This window comes from Cetorhinus maximus, chromosome 11, assembly GCF_964194155.1.
Source record: "Cetorhinus maximus chromosome 11, sCetMax3.hap1.1, whole genome shotgun sequence".
Lineage (NCBI taxonomy): Eukaryota > Metazoa > Chordata > Chondrichthyes > Lamniformes > Cetorhinidae > Cetorhinus > Cetorhinus maximus.
Genome location: NC_135889.1, coordinates 66,380,817 through 66,401,972, shown reverse-complemented (window position 1 = coordinate 66,401,972; position 21,156 = coordinate 66,380,817). Strand labels below are relative to the sequence as shown.

The 21,156-nt window shown below is 41.0% G+C and overlaps 1 protein-coding gene across 1 annotated transcript in view; it reads left to right on the top strand.

Moving 5' to 3' along the window:
* Positions 1–19,958, top strand: part of umps (uridine monophosphate synthetase) — a 37,106-nt gene extending 17,148 nt beyond the window's left edge. The window contains exons 4-6 of the mRNA XM_078552170.1: positions 2,150–2,325; positions 7,282–7,396; positions 19,645–19,958. Coding sequence (XP_078408296.1) covers positions 2,150–2,325; positions 7,282–7,396; positions 19,645–19,823 — 470 coding nt within the window. The 3' untranslated portion in view covers positions 19,824–19,958. The remainder of the gene's footprint in view (positions 1–2,149; positions 2,326–7,281; positions 7,397–19,644) is intronic.
* Positions 19,959–21,156: the final 1,198 nt, after the last annotated feature.

Here is a 21,156-nt window from a genome sequence, read left to right as displayed (position 1 = left end):
CGTCATTCTTTTAAGATGTTTAAAAGCCAATGGTGGCTGTTATAAAATAATGATTACTTAGAAGTGACTATAAGTAACTGAGCTTAACCGCAAGGATAGGTTGCATTTTTATTTTTGTTTAATCACTTGTGAAGGTCCTGTTTAAAAAAAAAAAAAAAAAAAATGTCCTATTTTGGGATTCTGGCAAACCTAAGCTGTCTGTCTTGGATTAAAAGTGAATGATCTTTTGGCATCTCCCACATTGACCATAGCTGTGCCTACTCACTTAATCTGTCTATGCCCCTTTTGTAACTTCTTGCTTCCTTTTACACAATTTACTGTACCATATATGTTATAGAATCATAGAAATTTACAACACTGAAGGGTGGCATTTGGCCCATCATTCCTGTGCCAGTTCTTTGAAAGAGCTGGCCAATTTAGTCCCACAAAACAGCTTTCTCTACTTAATCATTCCAATTAGTTATCTCCAAAAATATATCCAATTGCATTTTGAAAGTTCCTGTGGAATTTGATTTCACCTCTGTTTAGCTAGTATGTTCCAGATGGCAAGAACCCTTTATCTCTCATCATTTTACCTCTAATTCTTTTTCTAATTATTTTAAATGCATAACTCCGGTTATCAAGCCATTTGATGGAGTAATAATTTCTCTATAGTGGCACTATTAAAACCCCTCAATTTTGAATACCTCAATTAAGGCTTCTCCTTAAACTTATGTTCTAAGGAGAACAAACCCAGGTTCTCCAGTCTCTTCACATAACTAATGTTCCTCATGCTTGGTAAACCTTCTTTGTATCCTCTCTAAGACCTTGTTGGCCTTCCCAAATTTAGTGTCATCTGTAAACTCGGATATATAGCTCTCTGTTCTTTTATCCAAGTTTTTGATATTTCTGGGGAAAAGTTGAAGTCCACTATAAGTTGCCAAGGAACACCACTTGTCACATCCTACATATCAGGGCATGCTTTCTTTTACAACAACAAAACAAAAACAGAAATACCTGGAAAAACTCAGCGGGTCTGGCAGCATCAGCGGAGAAGAACAAAGTTGACGTTTCGAGTCCTCATGACCCTTCAACAGAACATGTTTTCTTCTATCGCACCTCTATGTCTCCTATCACTCAATCCATTTCACAAGATACCTTCAGTTCTCAACATTTTAATTTTTACTAATAATCTCTGGAACATTACTAAATTACTCTGGAAGTCCATATAGGCAACATTCATAGACATTGCACCAACCTTGTCAAAAATGGTCAATTTGATTAGTCAGATGTGTTCTAATGTTCTCAAATCAATATGCATTCTTTTTGATCAGCTCACACTTGTTCAAACACTCAGTTGTTCTGTCCATTTGTATACTTCACGATGTAAACCATCATTGTGGGAAATTATTCGAATACGTCATCAGGGATTCCAGGTGTTTTGTCCCCTTGAAATATGAAAACATTTTTAAAAATTAGAAGTTTACCTATCAATGTCTTGGAATTACTGAGCTGTAACCCTGTCTGAAACATCTGAAGCATGTAGTGGAGGCAAGGGATTATATTAATTCTTGTTTTTTGCTGGCACCAGAAAGCATATAGACAAGTTATTCTTTGTGGTGTATTCTTCAGTTTCAAGCCTTAAAGTTATTTGTCTCAACATAAATTAGTTGAATCCTGTCTGTCATTGTTTGGCATGGATTATGTTGGACAAATGATTGATAGGTTCTGAATTAATTTTGAGTTTCTTTCTCCCCTTCCAATTTTCTCACTTCACAAAAGTACTAATACATGGCTTCACTGGCAGTCTTCAGAATTGGCCTCTTGAATGCGCCATAGGAAATGCAAGGCATCACATAGTATATCCCTCTTTCACTGATAAAAATGAAAGAAATGTTTTGCATGGAATGGAAATGGGTATGTGCTGTCCTTGCATCATACACTGAGGTGGCTTAACATGTTTATAAGCATGACTAAGGAGTTTCCAGTACTCTCAACACATTGGGAGAACCAAGAAAAACTGAATATATGCTGGTGTCAAAACAACACAGACTGATTGGTTTATGCTTGACTGTATCATTACTGTGTAGGATTCTAGCATTGGGAGTCGTCAACATTACTGCAATGTGAGAATGCTTTGCTTAATTAATTATGTCTTCTTGTTCTCCAGGTGGAGTATACAAAATTGCTTTGTGGTCTGACTTTGTGAATGCTCATGTGGTTCCTGGCCCTGGAGTAGTGAAAGGATTAAAGGAAGTTGGGTTGCCTCTGAACCGAGGCTGCTTGTTGATTGCCGAAATGAGCTCTGAAGGTTCCCTAGCTACTGGAGACTACACCAAAGCAGCTGTAATTAAACCATTCTGACCTATTACAAAATAAAATGATAATCTAAGAAAGATATCTCAAAACTGTCAGAAGTGCACAAATGGGATTGGAGGATCTTTACCAGAAAGTTTTGAGTACAAAATCTTTCTGCAACAAACCAAGGCCTTTGTTATATTGAGGTTATGGGAGGAAATAATTCCTTTTTCTCTTCCTGATTATAGCTCCCTAATTGAGATGTATATTATAGAATCATAGAATGCTTACACCACAGGAGGAGGACATTTGGCCTGTCATGTCTGTGTCTGCTCTCTGCAAGAGTAACTCAAGTCCCACTCCACCACCTTTTACCTGTAGCCCTGCAAATTTGTTCTCCAACTAATTACCCAATTCTTTTTCAAATGCCTTTATAAAGATAATTACAAAAGCCAACAATTTAGTAATATTTTCTATACATTTCAGGATTTCATATACTCTGGTCACAGAAATCAATCTTGAAAATACTGTAGAATTCTAGTGGCCATGATCAGCTTTGCAATTACCATGCTTTTCAGTATCTTAGTTAAGTGATTTATTTATACAAATCTAACAACTTTATTCCATTTCCTGCCTTATTTAATGTTACTAATTTTGGATTAACTCATGAATTATAAACATAAAAACATAGGCTTGTGGCACAGAAGAAGACCATTTGGCCCATTGTGTCTATGCCAGACGATAAAAGTTATCCAGGCTAATCCCATTTTCTTGGCCTGTAGCCCTGTGGATTATGGCGCCTCAAGTGCATGTCCAATTGTTTCAATGAGAGTTTCTGACTCTACCACCCTTTCAGGCAGTGAGTTCCAGTCCCCCATTACCCTCTGATGAAAAAAAATTTCCTCTGCTCTCTGCTACTCCTTTCAACAATTAGCTGAAATCCATATAGGTCCTTCCTATCCACTCTATCTAGGCCCCTTATAATTTTAGATACCTCAGTTAAATCTCTCCTCAGCTTCTTCTGTGCCAAAGAAAATAACACAAGCCTATCCAATCTTTCCTCATGGTTAAAATTCTCCATTCCTTGTAATATCCTTCTAAATCTCCTCTGTACCTTCTGTAGTGCTAGCACATGCTTCCTGTAATGCAAAAACTAGAACTGTATGTAATATCCTAGCCATTGCCTAACTAGTATTTTTACATTCTAACATAACCCCCTGTTCTTGTATTCTATGCCTCAGCTAATAAAGAAAGGTATCCCGTTGCCTTCATAACCATCATATCTACCTGTCCTATCTTCAGAGATCTATAGACATACACTCCAAAGTCCTTCTGATCCCCTACACTTTTTAGAATCCTGCCATTTATTGTGTGTTCCCTTGGCTTGTTTCATTACCTCATACTATTCCGGATTGAATTTGCCATTTTTCTGCACATCTGACCAGTCCATCTGCAGCTTTCTCCGTCGCTAAATTTCCAATTGCAGTTTCTAATACGACCAATTTCCGTATCGTCTGCAAACTTCTTAATCATGACCCCTACGTTTAAGTATAAATCATTGAATATGCCAAGAACAGTAGTGAGCCAAGTACTGAACCCTGCAGAACACCACTTAAAAAAGCGTTCCTGTCACAAAAACATCCATCCAGCATTACCCTTTGCTTCTTGCTTCTGCACCAATTTTGGATCCAACTTTCCCTTGGATCCCAGGAGCTTTTAATTTACTACCATATGTGAAAACCCTTGCTAAAATCCATGTAGTCTATATCAAATGCTCGCCTTCACTGATCTTTTTTGTCACTTCCTCAAAAAATTCAATCAAGTTAGTTAGACGTGACCTTCCCTTAACAAATCCATGCTGTCAGTCGTTGATTAATCCGTGCCTTTCTAGATGATAAATGTTTTGGAGTAATTTGCCCACCATTGAGATTTTTGAGTATGTAACTAGTAGTGTAGATAAAGGGGGCCCAGTTGATGTAACATACTTGAATTTCCAAAAAGGCATTCACTAAGGTACCACACAAAAGGTTAATACACGAGATAAAGGTTAATTGATTTGGGAGTAATATGGATAGAGGATTGGTTAATGGGTAGGAAGCAAAGAGTAGGGATAAATGGGGCATTTTCAAGTTGACAGGCTGTGACTAGCGGAGTTCCGTAAGGATCAGTATGAGACCTCGGCTGTTTACGATCTATGCTAATGATTTGGATAAAGAGACCGAGAGTAATGTATCTAAGTTTGCTGACAGTACAAAGGTAGATGAGAATGTAAGCTTTGAGAAGGACACAAGGAGAAAAAGGCATTAAATGAGTGGGAAACAAGGTGGCAGGTGGAGTGTAACGTGGGGAAGTATTGAGTATTCAGTTGGGTAGTTAGAATAGAAAAGTAGAATATTTTCTAAAAGATGTGAAACTTGTAAATGTTGATGCTGAGAGAGACTTGGGTGTGCTTGTGCAAGGAACGCAGTAAGTTAGCATACAGGTTCAGCAAGAAATTAGGAAGGCATATGGCATATTAGCCTTTATTGCAAGGAGATTGGAGTACCAGAATAAGCAAGGCTTGCTACAGTTGTACAGGGCTTTGGTGAGACCATACCTGGAGCACTGTGCAGCTTTGGCCTCCATATTTAAGAAAAGATGTACTTGCATTGGAGGCAGTAGGCGAAGGTTCTCCAGATTGGTCCCTGGGATGAGAGGGTTTCCTTTGATGAGAGGTTGAGTTAATTGGGCCTCTATTGTCCAGAGTTTAGAAGAATGAGAGGTGATCTCATTGAAACACAAGATTATTGAAGGGACTTGAAACGGTAGGCATTGAGAGGTTGTTTCGCCAGCTGAGGAATCTTAAACACAGACACTGTCTTGGGATAAGGGGCTGATCGTTTCGGACTGAGATGAGAAATTTCTTCACTCAAAGTGTCGTAAATCTTTGTAATTCTCTAACACAGAGAGGTGTGGATCCTTCACCGTTGAATATATTTAAGGATGAGATAGATCTTTGCTCTCCTAGGGAATCAAAGGGTATGGGTAGTGGGCGGGGAAGTGGAGTTGAAGCCAAAGATCAGCCATGATCGTATTGAATGGCGGAACTGACTCCAGGATCTATATAGTCTACTCCAAGTTCCTATGTTCTAATTAGACTGACTGTGCTGTAATTACTTGGGCTATCCCTTCGTAAACGATGGTACATTGACAGTCCTTCAGCGCTGTGCCTGTGGACAGAGAGGATTGGAAAATGATGGTCAAGAGTTTTTGCAATTTCTTCACTTCCCTCTGCATCCTGGGATACATTTCAATTGGGCCTAGTGATTTAGCCGTTTTCAAGAATACTGAGCACCTTATTATTTGCTCCTTCATTCATCCAATATTGCACACTCCACCTCTTTAGCTACAATACCTGTACCTCTCTTTTGTGAAAACAGACACAAAGTACTCATTAAGAACTACGCCCATGGCCAGGATATTGAGGTCGGTGAGCAGGGGGCGGGGCCCGCTTGCTGACGTGGGATGATGTCAGGCAGAACTCCTGACATCATCCGCGTCATTTCAATTTTCAGGTCGGCGGGAGCGCACCCGAATCAGCTGTGCTCCCGCCAATCTGTCAACGGCCAATTCAGGCCATTTAAAAACTAATTCAACTAGATAATGGACCTGCCCGTCCAACCTTAAGGTTGGCGGGCAGGCCGGGAGCCCTGGAGGGCTTCAGAAAAAGCATGAAACTTCATCCACAGGCAGGATGAGGTTTCATGTAGGTTTTTAAAAATTTAATAAAATTTTAATTGAAAGCGATGGACATGTCCCAACTCATGTGACAGTGTCACATGAGGGGACATGTCAGGGACATTTTATTTCTCTACATTTACCATTTTTAAATTTGGCGCTGATCTCCCTGAGGCAGCACTTAGCCTCAGTGGGTGAAAATGGCGGCACGCCCCCAATAGGGGGTGCCAATCAGAGGCGCGCCCGCTCCTGAACTTCTCCCCCGACGGGGGGAAAATTCTGCCCCATATCTTCATTTCTACACATAAGTTAGCTTTTTGGTATCTAATTGGCCCTACTCTGCCTTAGTTATCCTCTTGCTCTTTATGTATTTTTAAAACCTCTTTTGGTTTTCCTTCATTTTTCTTGCCAATGTCTTTTCATGCCTTCACCTAATTTCCTTTTTAATTTCACCCCTGCACTCTCTGTGTTCCTCTGGCCTTTCTGCAGTATTGAGCTCTTGGCACCTGACATAAGCAAAAAAGTTTTATTCTACTCTATGCTGCTTGACATCCAGGAGGATCTGAATTTAAGAGTCCCATCCTTTTTCATTATGGGAACATATTTGTTCTGAACCCTTTTTAGTTCCTCCTTTAATGCCTCCCACTGCTCTGAAACTGATTTATCTTCAAGTAGCTGTTTCCAGTAACTTTTACCAAATCACATTTCAGCTTCGTGAAACTGACCCAATTTAAAACTGCTTTAAGATTTAAAAGATAGAACTGCTCTAAATCTAACTGAATTATGATCACTATCACTAAAATGCTCATCCACTAATACCCCTTACACCTACCTAGATTCATTCCCTAAAACCAAATACTGAACCGCCCCCTCTCTTGTCTTGCTACATATTGATTAAAAAGAGTTCTGAATAAATTTAAGAATTCTGTGCCTTCAGTACCTTTTGCACTGAATTTATTCCAATTAATATTAGGGTAGTTGAAATCCTCACCATTACTGCCCCTTTTCTGCACTTTTCAGCAATTTGCCTACATAATTCTTCTTCTCTCTCCCTCTGTTTGGAGGTCTGTAATACACTCCCAGCAGTGTGATTCCCCTTTTTTTTTTGCTCCTCATTTCAACCCATTTCGTTTCATGTTATGCTCCTTTGAGGAGATCATTCCTCCTCTTTGCTGCAGTTATTTCTTTAACCTTGGGGGATAGTTTGTAAATTGTGCTATTAAATTGTGAGAGAGAAAATTCGAGCTAATTTCTAACTCTTTGGAAAATATATTTTTGTTTGTTTAGGTAAGACTGGCTGAAGAGCATTCTGATTTTGTCATTGGGTTTATATCTAGCTCAAACATCAGCAACAGATTAGATTTTATACACATGACCCCTGGAGTCCAGATGCAGATTGGAGGTAAGGTTGCTACTTCCCTTGGAAGTTCAGTTTTAATAATGTACTGTATATTACAGTGGTAGAACACAAAGAACTCTTGCTAGCCATTAGAATCATCATTTTTGAGCATGTAGTGGGAGTGGATTATGAGAAGTTGCAGCTAATAATAAAGTATTTATACTTGTTTAATTGGGAAGGGGTTTTTAAAGAAAAATGTCAGCAGCGATTTTTAAACATTTAGCAGAAATACACTGCAAAGACCTAACAGATTTCTTAAATGTGTTAGTTGGTGTCCTCCAGTGTTACAACAAAAATATATCTTACCCTAGTCATCAGCTGCCGTGTTGTTTACTCTGAGTTTTTGCTTAATTCAGCTCTTGAGGAAGAACAACTGGACCCTGAGCTGCTGCTATTGGTAGTATCGGAGTTGGCCTCTCTGTGTTCAGTTCTGTGTGGCTGAAATGGTGGTTGATCAGTATGAAGCCATCAAAGAATGATATAGCAATTATAATTAACATTTGACAGACAGGGTTATTGAGAGCTAAAGGTTATGCAAAATTATACACAAACAGGCTGTTCGTTCCAACTAATCAGTGGCTACGCAAGCAGTAGTCCTAATCCCATGGACAGGCCCTGTTCCCCATATCCATTCATGTCACTTGCTTTCATCCACCTATCTAACCTATTAATCGTTGACATGACTGATAACTTTAATAACACAATCAACAGCCTCTTAACCTTTTTTTTTAATGTTTCCTTTGTCGTAAATTTCCTTCTCATCTTATATTTATATTGGCATCCATCTATCTTGGGGGATGATGGACTGCGCCCAGGGTGTATGTCTGTATTTTTCTGTATTGAACATTGTCTGTTGTGGCTGTTGAGGCCAATTCGTGGGTGGCAGATCCTTCCGCAGCTGGCTCAAGTGAATAGCATTGGCTGGAGGTCAACTGATCTTTTGCTGCACAAAAGATTAATAGGCAAAACAAGAGCTCGTGGAGTTGGGGGTAATATATTCGTATAGATAGAAGATTGGTTAATGGATATAAGGCAGAGAGTGGGCAAAAACGGGGCTTTTTCAAGTTGGCAGGCAGTGAATAGCAGAGTGCCACAAGGATTAATGCTGGGGCCTCCACTATTTACAATCTATATTAATGATTTAGATGAAGAGATGGAGAGTAATGTATCAAACTAAGCAGAAAGGTAAGTTGTGGGGTGGATGTAGAGAGGCTGCAAAGAGATATAAGCAAGGTGAGTGAGCAGCAAGATGGCAGATGGAGTATACTATAGGGAAGTGTGAAGTTATTCACTTTGGTCGTAAGAATAAAGGGGCAGAGTATTTTTTAAAAGGTAAGAAACTTGTAAGTGTTGTTGATCAAAGAGAGCTGGATGTGCTTGTACAAGGAACACAAAGTTATCATGCAAGTGCAGCAAACAATTGGGAAGGCAAATGGCATGTTCGCCTTTATTGCAAGGGGATTGGAGTACAAGAATAAAGAAGTCTTGCTACAGTTATACAGGGTTTTGGTGAGACCACATTTGGAGTACAGTGCAGCTTGGTCTCTACATTTAAGAAAGGAAAAACTTGCATTGGAGGCGGTATAGTGAAGGTTCACTAAATTGGTTCCTGGGTCATCCCAGTTGTTCTGTGATGAGAGGTTGAATAAATTGAGCTTATTCTTCTAAACTCCAAAGAACATGAGAGGCGATCTCATTGAGACCTACTAAATCCTGAAGGGGCTTAATAGGGTGGACACTGAGAGATTGTTTCCGATGGTTGGGGCGTCTAAAACATAGGGGCACAGTCTCACAATAAGGGATCAATCATTTAGGACTAAGATAAGGAGAAATTAATTCATTCAAAGGGTTGTGAATCTTTGAAATTCTGTACTCCAGAGGGTTGTGGATATTCCATCATTGAAAACATTTAAGGCTGGGATAGACCGATTTTTGGGGCCTCATGGAATTGAGGGATATAGGGAGCGGACAGGAAGATGGAGTTGAAGTCCATGATCATATTGAATGGCGGAGCAGGCTCGATGGGCCATGTGATCTACCCCTCCTGTTTCTTATGCTGTTAGCCTCCTCCAGTCCTAGCAGTGGGGCTATTTACCCATAGCTGGGTGTCTGATTTGTGGGCACCAGGATGCAACCACACTCTGGTGGGCCTGTATGCCAGGTGTCTGGGGGTCAGGTCTCCTCCGAGTCCCCGTACTTTAGCCTGGGTCCATGAGGTACCCAATTCACATATGTCACCATGGGGAGGCAATAGTTATACAGCTGGCCAGTGGTGAGAACTGAAAGCAAGAGGTGACAAGTTGACTGGCACTACACACCACCCACTACGCTAACACACTTGATGCATCAACCAGAGACACACTTGTATCTATACACCGTTTTTTACTTGAAACAGTGTGTTTCTATTGCCTCTGTCCAGTCCCTTCATAATTTTAAATTACCTCTTTCAAATTACCGCATAATGTCTTCAGTTGAATCGAAGTAGCCCCAGTTGTTCAAGTCTTTCTTTATATTTGTTTGTCCTCATATCAGAGGCCATCCTAGTGAATCTGAACCTGCTTTTTTTCCCCAATCATTCTCAGGGTGTACCGGCTTTTATTACTTTCCCAAGTTGTCGTTGACAGGTAGTGGTGGGTTATATTACCACAGTGTCGTTAGGTAGGGGGTTGCAAGTTTTTCACCCAGTGATGAAGGACAGGTGTTGTATGTTGGGATAGTGTGTGACCTGGAGGTGTTGATGCTTCCATGCACCTATTGCCTTGTCCAAGTAAGAGTTGGTAGTTCCAAGTGTGAAAGATGCTGCCAAAGAAGCCTTGGTGCGATGCTGTTTTATATCCTATAATTCGTACACGCCAAAATCCAGTATTCCATAAGCTCTTTTATGGCTCCTTTTCCCTCTTTCCCTTCAGGATGCTTTTATGTATCCTGTCACATCCCAGCACTTTGTTCTCCTTTCACTTAAGCAACTTATTTATTACACATATTTAGCACCTCTCTTTCTGCCACCACCCCCAACTCCCCAACTGTCTCCTGCCAATAAAATGCCTTCAGCTGTTGCAAGAGATTGATTCGGACATGCCCAGTGCTGCAGTTATCTCTTTGGCGTACCACCTTAAATACGTAAAACCTCAGCTACCTCCCAATGGCTATTAAGGCTGCAGCACAGTCACATCTGCTCTTCTGGCCTGGGATAAGAAAAACTAAAATCTGAACTAGTTTTGATTTTTTAAAAATGTTTTCCCAGTTAAAAACGGCTGCATTGTCTCATCAACTTGCATTTGTATTGCACCTTTAATATTGTAAAACATCCCCAAACACTTCACAGGAGTGTTATCAAACAAAATTTAACAACGTATGATATAAGGAAAGATGACAAAAAGCTGGGTCAAAGAGGTAGGATTCAAGGAGCACATTAAAGGAAGACTTAGAGGACAGAATTCCAGCGATTGGAGCCTGGGAGCTGAAGGAACAGCCACCAAAGGTGGCTATCCAGTATTGTATCTCTTGATGTCAAACTATGACAAAATTTAGGTCTGAGTTTTTGTGGAGTCGTGGTGACTCTGTGTGTCTGAGATTAAACACACCGAGGCATCATTAATACATAGAAACTCCATTTATTACTTGTGCACAAGAGAGAGTAATACACCGAGAGCTATTGTACGGTCTCCAAGCAGAATACACAAACACTTGCTTAAAAGCATTTTACAACCAATCAGTAAATTTTGCACATCTCAATCCACTTATTTGCATACATAACTGACCAATCCATGTTTTAGTTAATTTCCATTCCTACACAACAGGTGCGGTGCCTACACACTTGGTTATCACAACTTTGATTACATTCAGCCCGAGAGAGAGACACATGGAATGTCTCAGGGCTCATCCTACAGTAGTCAGACAAGATGATATTGTTCTTCAAGGTTGCAGTATTTTTCTCTTAGGCCTAAGCATTTAATTCAATTTCTCCCTTAACCCTTTCAGTACTAAGTGGGTTCCCTATTTGTCTAGGCCACCACACTTCCCCTACTTTTGTCCTAAAAGGACAATCCACCACCCTTAGCCAAGTTCTATGTATCCTAGTCGCTGGGCTTCTTCCTCAGTGGAATCCTGATTCCAGAGGATAGGGAGGGAATAGATAGCTGGCTTGAATCAGCAGGGTAGGCACAGGAACCCAATGGCAACTCACCCACCCGAGTACTACCCTTGGTATTCTCCTGACGCATAGCCAGGCCGGGTCCTTAACGACCACAAAGATGGGCTCCCATCTCCAAATGGGTGTTCGATGAATGAGGGCCCCTGTATTAACTAGGGACCATGTAGAACCTGAGGGGAAAGCCAAAAATGCATCTCTGAGGAGGAGGAGTTAACAGGAAAATGAGTACAAATACAACATTTAGTCTGATTAACTTGCGAGGCGACGGCCTGCATTCGTTGAACCGCAGGATTGGTATTCCATGCCCCCGCAAGGACCACGCAGGACAGGATCCAAATCAGAGTCAGCATTCTGACAGCTCAGTTAAAGTTCTTGCACAAGCACTTCCGTCCGAGGTCAGTGTCCGCTTGACGTGCGATGCGTGGATCCACACGGGTCGTCCTTCAACCTTCACGGCCATATGGGTGGTGAGCAGGACTTGGAAAGGCCCTTCCCATCGAGGTTCCAAACAGTTCTTTCTCCTGAAGGTCTTTACTAGGACTAGATCCCTGGGCTGGTATTGATGGCAATCTTCAATGGTGGGCTTTTTCTGAGCTTCTACTACCTGTATATGCAAGCTCTTGAGAGAATTAGTGAGCGCTATACAGTATGTAATCATTCCCTCATCCATAGTGTGGATGTCCATTTCCCTAGCAGACAAAGGTGGGGCCACTGGGAGGCACATAGGACATCCCATTACAACTTCATAAGGAGAGAGGGAGGTGGTACAGTTAGGGTGAGAGCGCATAGTCATGAGCGCCAAGGGTAGAGCTTCAGGCCATTTCAAACCGGTTTCTTCACATAATTTAGCTAGTTTGTTTTTCAGAATACCATTTTGTCTTTCCACCGCCCCAGTAGACTGAGGGTGGTATGGGCAGGAAAGGTGATGGTTGCATTGTAAGGCCTTCAACAGTTCATTTATCACTATAGCGGTAAAATGAGGCCCATTATCACGCGATAAAATCTCTGGTATCCCAAATCTGGGTATGATTTCATGCAACAACAATTTTACAACAACAACAGCATCACTTTGTCGGGTGGGATACGCCTCCACCCATTGCAAGAACAAACATACTAGAACTAAAACACAATTTTATCTCATACATTTAGGCATTTGTAAGAAGTCCATTTGTAGGTGTACAAATGGGCCCCATGGCTAGGGTTCCGTACCAGCAGTCACTGTGGGCGTCTTGCCTGGGTTATGTCATTGACATAGGTATGACAAGTATTACTAATACAATGCCTATTAGCATATTACTATTCACTATACATTCAACATTCATTCTACATACACGTGTTAAACCTCTGAGCTGGCAACAGGTCAAGTCATGATTCTTGTGTCGTGAGAGATTCAATAAATGCTCATTAGTTACCCATAAAGGGACTACCCCTTCTTTAATCTGTCTTAAATTTTCTTGGGCTTGTTCCAGTGCCCAAGATCCATAGGTGCTGTATACATCATTTCTGCTCGTTTCATCTGAAATATTTTTTCCTATTTCAATTAATTTATTGATAGTCCCCGCATGACTTTCGAGCACGGTAGTCAGGCTTTGGATTAACCAATGATGTCCCTATATTGAATATCGTAGCGGCATCATTTATCAGGCTGCTCTTAACGCGGTTCCCTCCCAAGCCTGATCGCATCTCGCCATTGAACTGAACTGCTTCAGTCATCAACTGGCATGTCAGAGCTGTATAGAGTGCTTGGGTATGGATTGAGCACCACTGGGGCAGGACGATTCCGGATATGTTCAAGATTACGTGTACCAGCTCATGGTGTACATTATCGTACAAAACTTCTGATTAACCAGTACCAAACCATTCGGTCCTGGATGCACAGTCGGACAAGATGGGTCAGTCGGTGTGGTTTGAGGGTCTTCAATTGTCTCTACTCGGATTGTGAAAGTAGAGATGGGAGGTGGCTGGGTAGTGGTGGACCTGCCATGCCCGATCTGAAGCAAACCCTTACTACAATTTGAAAGCACTGGTTCTCCTATTGTTACATTTATCATTCCCCATTGCGTGTCGCATTCGGCACTGTCCATGCTGTACCGAAGTTCCTCCTGCGGTGCGGGATGAGCAGTGATGATCCCTGACCTTGTTGCCGGTACTGATACGCCCACGACCAGGATCGTAGATCTGTGGAGACATTAACATCGGCGCTCGTTCTCATATCTACAAGTGCGCATGTATCACCTGTCATAATTACCTCGTATGGTCCATGCCTGTTCGCTCCGAGCTCACTCTGACCATCACCTTATTCCCCACTTGGGGGCTCCGTTGTTGCTCTTTGGATTTGCCTGTTTCCATATCCTTAATCATCTGTCAGTCTCTAACTTCCTCTCTCAGCTAATGTAATTGCCTACTTAATTCCCTTACATTATCCTGTATTTTTCCTTTCAGTGGCCCTACGCCTCCTACTATGATGCCTTCAGGTAATTGCATAGCCCTTCCTATTATCAATTCAATGTGGTGAACCTGGTAGTCCTATTTGGTGTAGTCCTAAGGCGCATCAGAATGCTGGGCAATACTGTGGCCCAGTTGTTGCCTGTCTCCTGAATTGCTTAGGCTATAGATGTTTTTAAAGTTTAGTTCATCCTTTCCACCATCCCTGGACTCTGGGGGTGGTAAGGAATATGGAATTTCTGTTTAATCTCTGTAAGATTACACACTTCTTTAATGACTCTCCCTGTGAAATGAGTTCCCTGATCTGAATCCATCTGGGTAGGCACCCCCACTCCTTCCAGTTTACTCTCTCCTGCTGCTGTCTCATGTCAGGCCTCAATTCCTTAAACTGCCAACACAACTCTACAGTGCACCTTCTTATCCTATCTTTCAATGGCTCAGTATCTTCACTTCCAGTGATGGTTCTCTCTGGGAACCGCTTAACTCTGCCTGTCATCAAGGTATTAATCTTGTGGTCTTACTTTTTGTAGCTCCCAGGCATGTTAATATAACCAGTAATACATCTATTTAGCCTTTTTCCAGCTTTCCCTTTACCTGTATCCATCTTGTGGTAAATTGTTAAGTATTATTTCTCCTTACATTTCAATTCCTGAACTACAAATTCCACATAGTTTTACCTCCAAGTTTTTTTTTTTGACCATGATCATCTTGATTCTCTTGAAGTCAGTTTCTCTATTGTCTTGATTGTTTAAAATGTTTCCTTACTCTTTAGGCAGTTCCAATGCCTCAGTTGATGGCCAGATTATCAAATTTATTTCCCTTAAAACAGTTTGTACATTATGTTCTCTTTCCCTAACTCTTTCTCCTACTTTCCTCATACCAGTTTACACATGCAACAGCCACCATCTTATGTCGTTCAGGTTGTCTGGAGAGACTTTACAGTCCAATAAAGTATTCTCATAACAGTTTTAAAACAGAAATCAAGCATTGACATGTTTTGCTTCCTTATCTTCTTCTCAAACAACATCTTATCGTCCCACTAAATCATGTCTGACTTTTTTTTTGCATTATCCCAGATTCATTAACTCGGCCAAAAAGTGGATTTCTGCCAAACTTTGTCACGGTCTTGAGCTTAACTTCACATTTTGGGAACAGATTTACAAACACAAAAGCTTGCAGCTTTTGAATTAGTGCCAATTGTTGTCAAACCTTTTAAAATGAAAATTCCCTTTTGAGAACTTTATCAAGAAACAAACCTCAAATTTTTTAAACCTTGTAAGAACTGTAATTTACACTATCAGAATTAAAACAACCTCTTTTTCATGTGTAATGATTTGTATCCAAGTTATAATTTCCGTATGTTTATCACATTCTTTATCTTAGATAGCATCCTAGTGAGTCAAAAGTAACCTGTTAAATTACACTGCACTTTACATCTCAAGATTGTCCCAAATTCAAATTCCAGTGCTTTTGGAAAGCAGATTTCCTTTAATATTTAATTCATCTCTTCATAAGAAACCTCTTTTTACCCATTGGAACCACCTAGACCTTGTGTTTATGTCTTTTGGTTTTCTTAGAATCTTTCTGAATTTCAAGTAATTTTTTTTTCCTCAGAATTTTAGAATACGAACTCGTATGTATTAATCCCAATCAGCTTGGAAGCTATTGATGAGGGTTATTCCCTACTAGTCTGCAAGGGGATGGTACAAGGGTTGGTTCATCTCAAACAAAGGCAAGCCCTGTTTTATCTTTACGCTACCTTCAAATTACGATTTTTGCCAGAAATCTCAACTCAAACCTTATACTCAAAACTTTGGAATATTTGAATAAACTTTTCCTTTAATCTAATATGGGGCTTTCAACTCTAAAGTGCTTAACTACACGCACAAAAGACAATTCAGGGAAGAACAACTACACACACAAAAGACAATTCAGGGAAGAAAACACATTAAAGCTCACTTACAAATGCTTCATTGCACACAAACAAACACATAGATAAAGGTATGTATCGATACTCCTATAATATTGAACTTAACTCTAAACGAAGCTTCGAGTAGCAGTGGGGAATAAAGGGATCTTGAAGGCTCCACCTATAGGGACCTTCATACTGACGAAAGCTCACATTTTCTCTGCTGCTGCTTGTCAATTGCTCATTAACCCCCTAGGAGTACCCCCCCTCTCTCTCTCTCTCTTCAGCACAAACAGCTTTTGTAACTTAGATCAATTCTTTTTTTTTAAAGTTACAGAAAATTCAGTAGCGGACTATCTACCTCCCTTAAAACATATTATAAGCGCTTAATTCTGTCCCGATTAAAAGTTCCAGCTGGTGGGAAGCTCTCTCCTTTACTTTGAGTCCATTTAACCCAATCAGAAACATATTGAACAATTTCAGGACCATAATGGACATACATATAAGCATTTGGGGTTCCCTTCAAAGGGGGAACCTGAGGTTTCTTTGATGTCATATTTCCCATTTTTAGTTCATAATATACACAAAAGAAAATGCAGAAATTACTTACTTTTCACCTTCAGGGGACTCGAATCCCTGAGAATACAACTACTTTTTCACCTCCAGGGGACTCGAGCCCCTGGGTATACTACTACTACTTTTTTCCTCCAGGGTACTCGAACCCCTGGGAATACTACTACTAATTTTCACCTCCAGGGGACTCGAACCCCTGGGAATACTACTACTTTTTTCCCCCAGGGGACTCGAACCCTTTGGAATACTACTACTACTTTTTCCCTCCAGGGGACTCGAACCCCTGGGTATACTACTACTACTTTTTTCCTCCAGGGGTCTTGAACCCCTGGGAATACTACTACTACTTTTTCACCTCCAGGGGACTTGAACCCCTGGGAATACTACTACTACTTTTTCACCTCCAGGGGACTCAAACCCCTGGGAATACTACTACTACTTTTTCACCTCCAGGGGACTCGAACCCCTGGGAATACTACTACTACTTTTTCACCTCCAGGGGACTCGAACCCCTGGATATACTACTACTAACTTACACTAAATTACTGGCCAAATTAATCTCCCAAATATTTAAATAGATGACTTACTCTGAGAGTCAGCCACAGGCAGGCGAAGGCAGATCGCAGGTCAACGAACCCCAGAAGCCCAAATGGGGCTGCCGCGAACTGAGGAGTCCTTGAACCGCGAGTTCCTCATGCTGGCGCGCCGTGACTCAACCCCAGGGGCTAGTCATCTCGATGGAACCTCCAGAAACTGTCGGAGATTAATCACACCGGGGCATCATTAATACATAGAAACCCCATTTATTACTTGTGCACAAGGGAGAGTAATACAACGAGAGCTATTGTACGGTCTCCAAGCAGAATACACAAACACTTGCTTAAAAGCATTTTACAACCGATCAGTAAATTTTGTACATCTCAATCCACTTATTTGCATACATTAACTGACCAATCCATGTTTTAGTTAATTTCCATTTCTACACAACAGGTGCGGTGCCTACACACTTGGTTATCACAACTTTGATTACATTCGGCCCGAGAGAGAGACACATGGAATGTCTCAGGGCTCATCCTACAGTAGTCAGACAAGATGATATTGTTCTTCAAGGTTGCAGTATTTTTCTTTTAGGCCTAAGCATTTAATTCAATTTCTCCCTTAACCCTTTCAGTACTAAGTGGGTTCCCTATTTGTCTAGGCCACCATATATGGACCTTTAAAAATGGGGATGGGACCCAGGTGCGCAAGTCCCATCCCCATTTTTGGGAGACACCATTTTCGCTGATAGGGGAAAGGGATCGGGAAGTGAAATGCACAGGCATGAATTATGAATTAACTGAGCTATTCAAACTTGCTGTGTAAGATAAGCAGACCTGATTTTCACTCCGGGAATGGCCTCAACCCACAGTGTATGTTCCACGGCACTATGGTGGCAACATTAATGCTCTTGAAGGGCTGATACAGTATGTATAACTGTCAAGTTATTTAAATCCCCTGGTCTTTAAAAATTGAAACAAAAACTACCCGGCTGTGTCTGAGACTGCAAAATAAAATCTGTTCCATTGTTTCCATAGCTGTTTGTTTACATAACCCTACGTGCCATCATTATAGTATTGTTACCACTTGACTGCTTTTCACAACCTATCGTTACCACAGTGGGAGGCTGTAAGTTCACAGCTTGGTTGACAGTTCAAAGAGGTTATTAAAGGATGATGTGGGGTTATAAATACAAATGTTTGTTTTTATAAAGGATTAAGTACTTGATGGTATTTAAATGTAATTAATCAACTTTTTCATGGCTGATTTTTTAATATAGCGAACTCTATAATAGATATTTAGAACTTTGTCATCTCATCATGGCTCCTGAGGCTTATGATGGATACTTGGTGAGTTGCCTTGGAAGATGTAAGGACAAGGGTGGTGGCTGGGGGGCATGAGTTGGCATAAGGGCTAAAAGGGTCCATGGGGACGGATGGAGGGCATGGGTTGCCATGGAGTGCATATGGGGCCATTGGGGGTGGGTGGGGGGATGGATTGGCATGTTGGCATGGATGGGGAGTGGGTTGGAAAGGCGTGAGGGCTAGAGGGCTTAACTGAGGCAGGCCTTTTAACCAGCCCGACTCAGCAGCCCCCTCCGATCTGTGACTGGGGGTCCGACTTCATCCTGCCCACGGAGCAAAAATTGCACCATTCAAGGCACTTTTTCCTGAGGCAAATGCGCCTGGCTGGGAAGTTTCCTGACTCGAGCTACCCGCCCCGCGAATGAAAATCCGGCCCCTAAGTCTATTGAAGAAGTAAATAGATTAGATAATTCTATTATTTCCCAAATGTGTGCAATTTTCAACCAGTCTGTTCTGTGTTCTTTTGCAAAATTATCCAGGGGTTATAAGCATTACTAGAATGAGTAACTAATTAGTACTGTCCTTATTAGTACACACAAGCAAAACAATGAAAAATAAGATCAAATGGAATTGGTAACTTACCCAACACCTTAGTGGCACACACTAGTCTTTAACTTATTTGGCAACAAACATTCACATGCTCTTCAAGGGATCACTTGAAAGTAAGCCATAAAACAACTCTGCTGGTCTGCCATTGTCCAGTATACCTTCCAGCACTAACCAATGTGATATGCTGCCTACATCGAAATGCGTCCATAGTTTGGTCAGTATGTTGAAACCAAGTTGTGCAAAATTCTTTAAATACTATGCAAAGTGCAATAGCTTATTCCTAATTGTGCCTGTTAACAATGTGTCGCTATTCTCTGATAATCTTAGGTTAACTGTCATACTGTCATCCCCACTGTGTAACCCCTGTTTCAGATTGCTTTCCCAAAACTGCTTGAGAATTTTACTGCTTCTTCCTCCCTTCTCCTCACCACCCTTTGCTGCCTAAACTTAACGGTACCATTCACTACCTCCTTAGACAGGAGACTGGTTGTTTGCGCAGTGCAAATATTTCGCCATTAATCGGAATCGCTGAGATCAGAACCTTGCTTGTGTGACTTTGCAGGATGTTTATGATGCAGCATTTTGATACAGTCTTAGAAACAAAGGTATTTTTAAGTTGATAATTCCTTTGCCAATTAAATAGTATTAGATGAACATTTGTAACCATTTCTTGGATGTATAGAATCAATTCAACAAATTCCATCTCTGCCTTACTTCTCAGTGGATAATCTGGGCCAACAATATCTGAGTCCAGAAGAAGTGATTCACAAGAAGGCCTCTGACGTCATCATTGTGGGCCGAGGGATCTTGTCTGCCAAGGATTGTGTGGAAGCTGCACGAATGTACAAAAAAGCAGGATGGGCAGCTTACCTGAGCAGGTTGTCATCTGTTAACAATTGAAAGTTTGAACAAAAATACTCGTGAGGCTAACTATGAGCACGATCTGTTGAAATTAATATTTTTTCCATGATTTGTTTTGTAATGTGGTACAATTATTGAAGTTTAAATAAAGACTAACATGATCAATATTTTAAAGGCAATTGATCACTAATCTTTACAATTGCAGATTGAAAAACTAAGTCTTTATTTGTTGCAGCAGAGCTAATAAGTTAACAACTGACAAGCATATATAGAAAATCACAATATGATATGACACAAAAGATAGCCATTCAGCAATTTGGGCTTCTGCTGTTTCTTTGGTAGAGCTATCCAGGAGGTGCCACTCCCCTGTTTTTTCCCCATACTCCTGTAAATTTTTCCCTTTAAATATTTATCCAATTCCCTGTTGAATATTATTATTGAATCTACTTCATCCTTTCAGATAGTGCAACCCTGATCACAACTTGCTGTGTAAAACAAAAATTTTCACATCACTTCTGATTCTTTTCTCAATAATAAATTATTCGTCCATCTCTTAACATATAAGCCCTACTTAGAAGCTGTACAGGATGAATGATTTAACTTTAAGAATAATCAGAATTAGATAATTAATTGGAGGCTGTTGTAGTTTATAAAACCATAAGACATAGGAGCAGAAATTAGGCCATTCGGCCCATCGAGTCTGCTCCGCCATTCAATCATGGCTGAAAGTTTCTCAACCCCATTCTCCCGCCTTCTCCCCATAACCTTTGATCCCCTTACCAATCAAGAACCTATCTATCTCGGTCTTAAATACACTCAATGACCTGGCCTCCACGGCCTTCTGTGGCAATGAATTCCATAGATTCACCACTCTCTGGCTAAAGAAGTTTCTCCTCATCTCTGTTCTAAAAGGTCTTCCCTTTACTCTGAGGCTGTGCCCTCGGGTCCTAGTCTCTCCTACTAATGGAAACATCTTCCCCACGTCCACTCTATCCAGGCCTTTCAGTATTCTGTAAGTTTCAATCAGATCCCCCTCAACCTTCTAAACTCCATCGAGTATAGACCCAACTCCCTTTGCATTCCAGATTTCTGAATTCTCTCCCCATTTAGAAAATAGTCTATGCCTCTATTCTTCCTACCAAAGTGCATGACCTCACACTTCTCCATGTTGTATTCCATCTGCCACTTTTTTGCCCATTCTCCTAACCTGTCCAAATCCTTCTGCAGACTCCCCGCCTCCTCAATACTACCTCAATACTCCACCTATCTTTGTATCATCTGCAAACTTAGCCAGAATGTCCTTAGTTCCTTTATCTAGATCATTAACGTATAAAGTGAAAAGTTGTGGTCCCAACACTGACCCCTGCGGAAC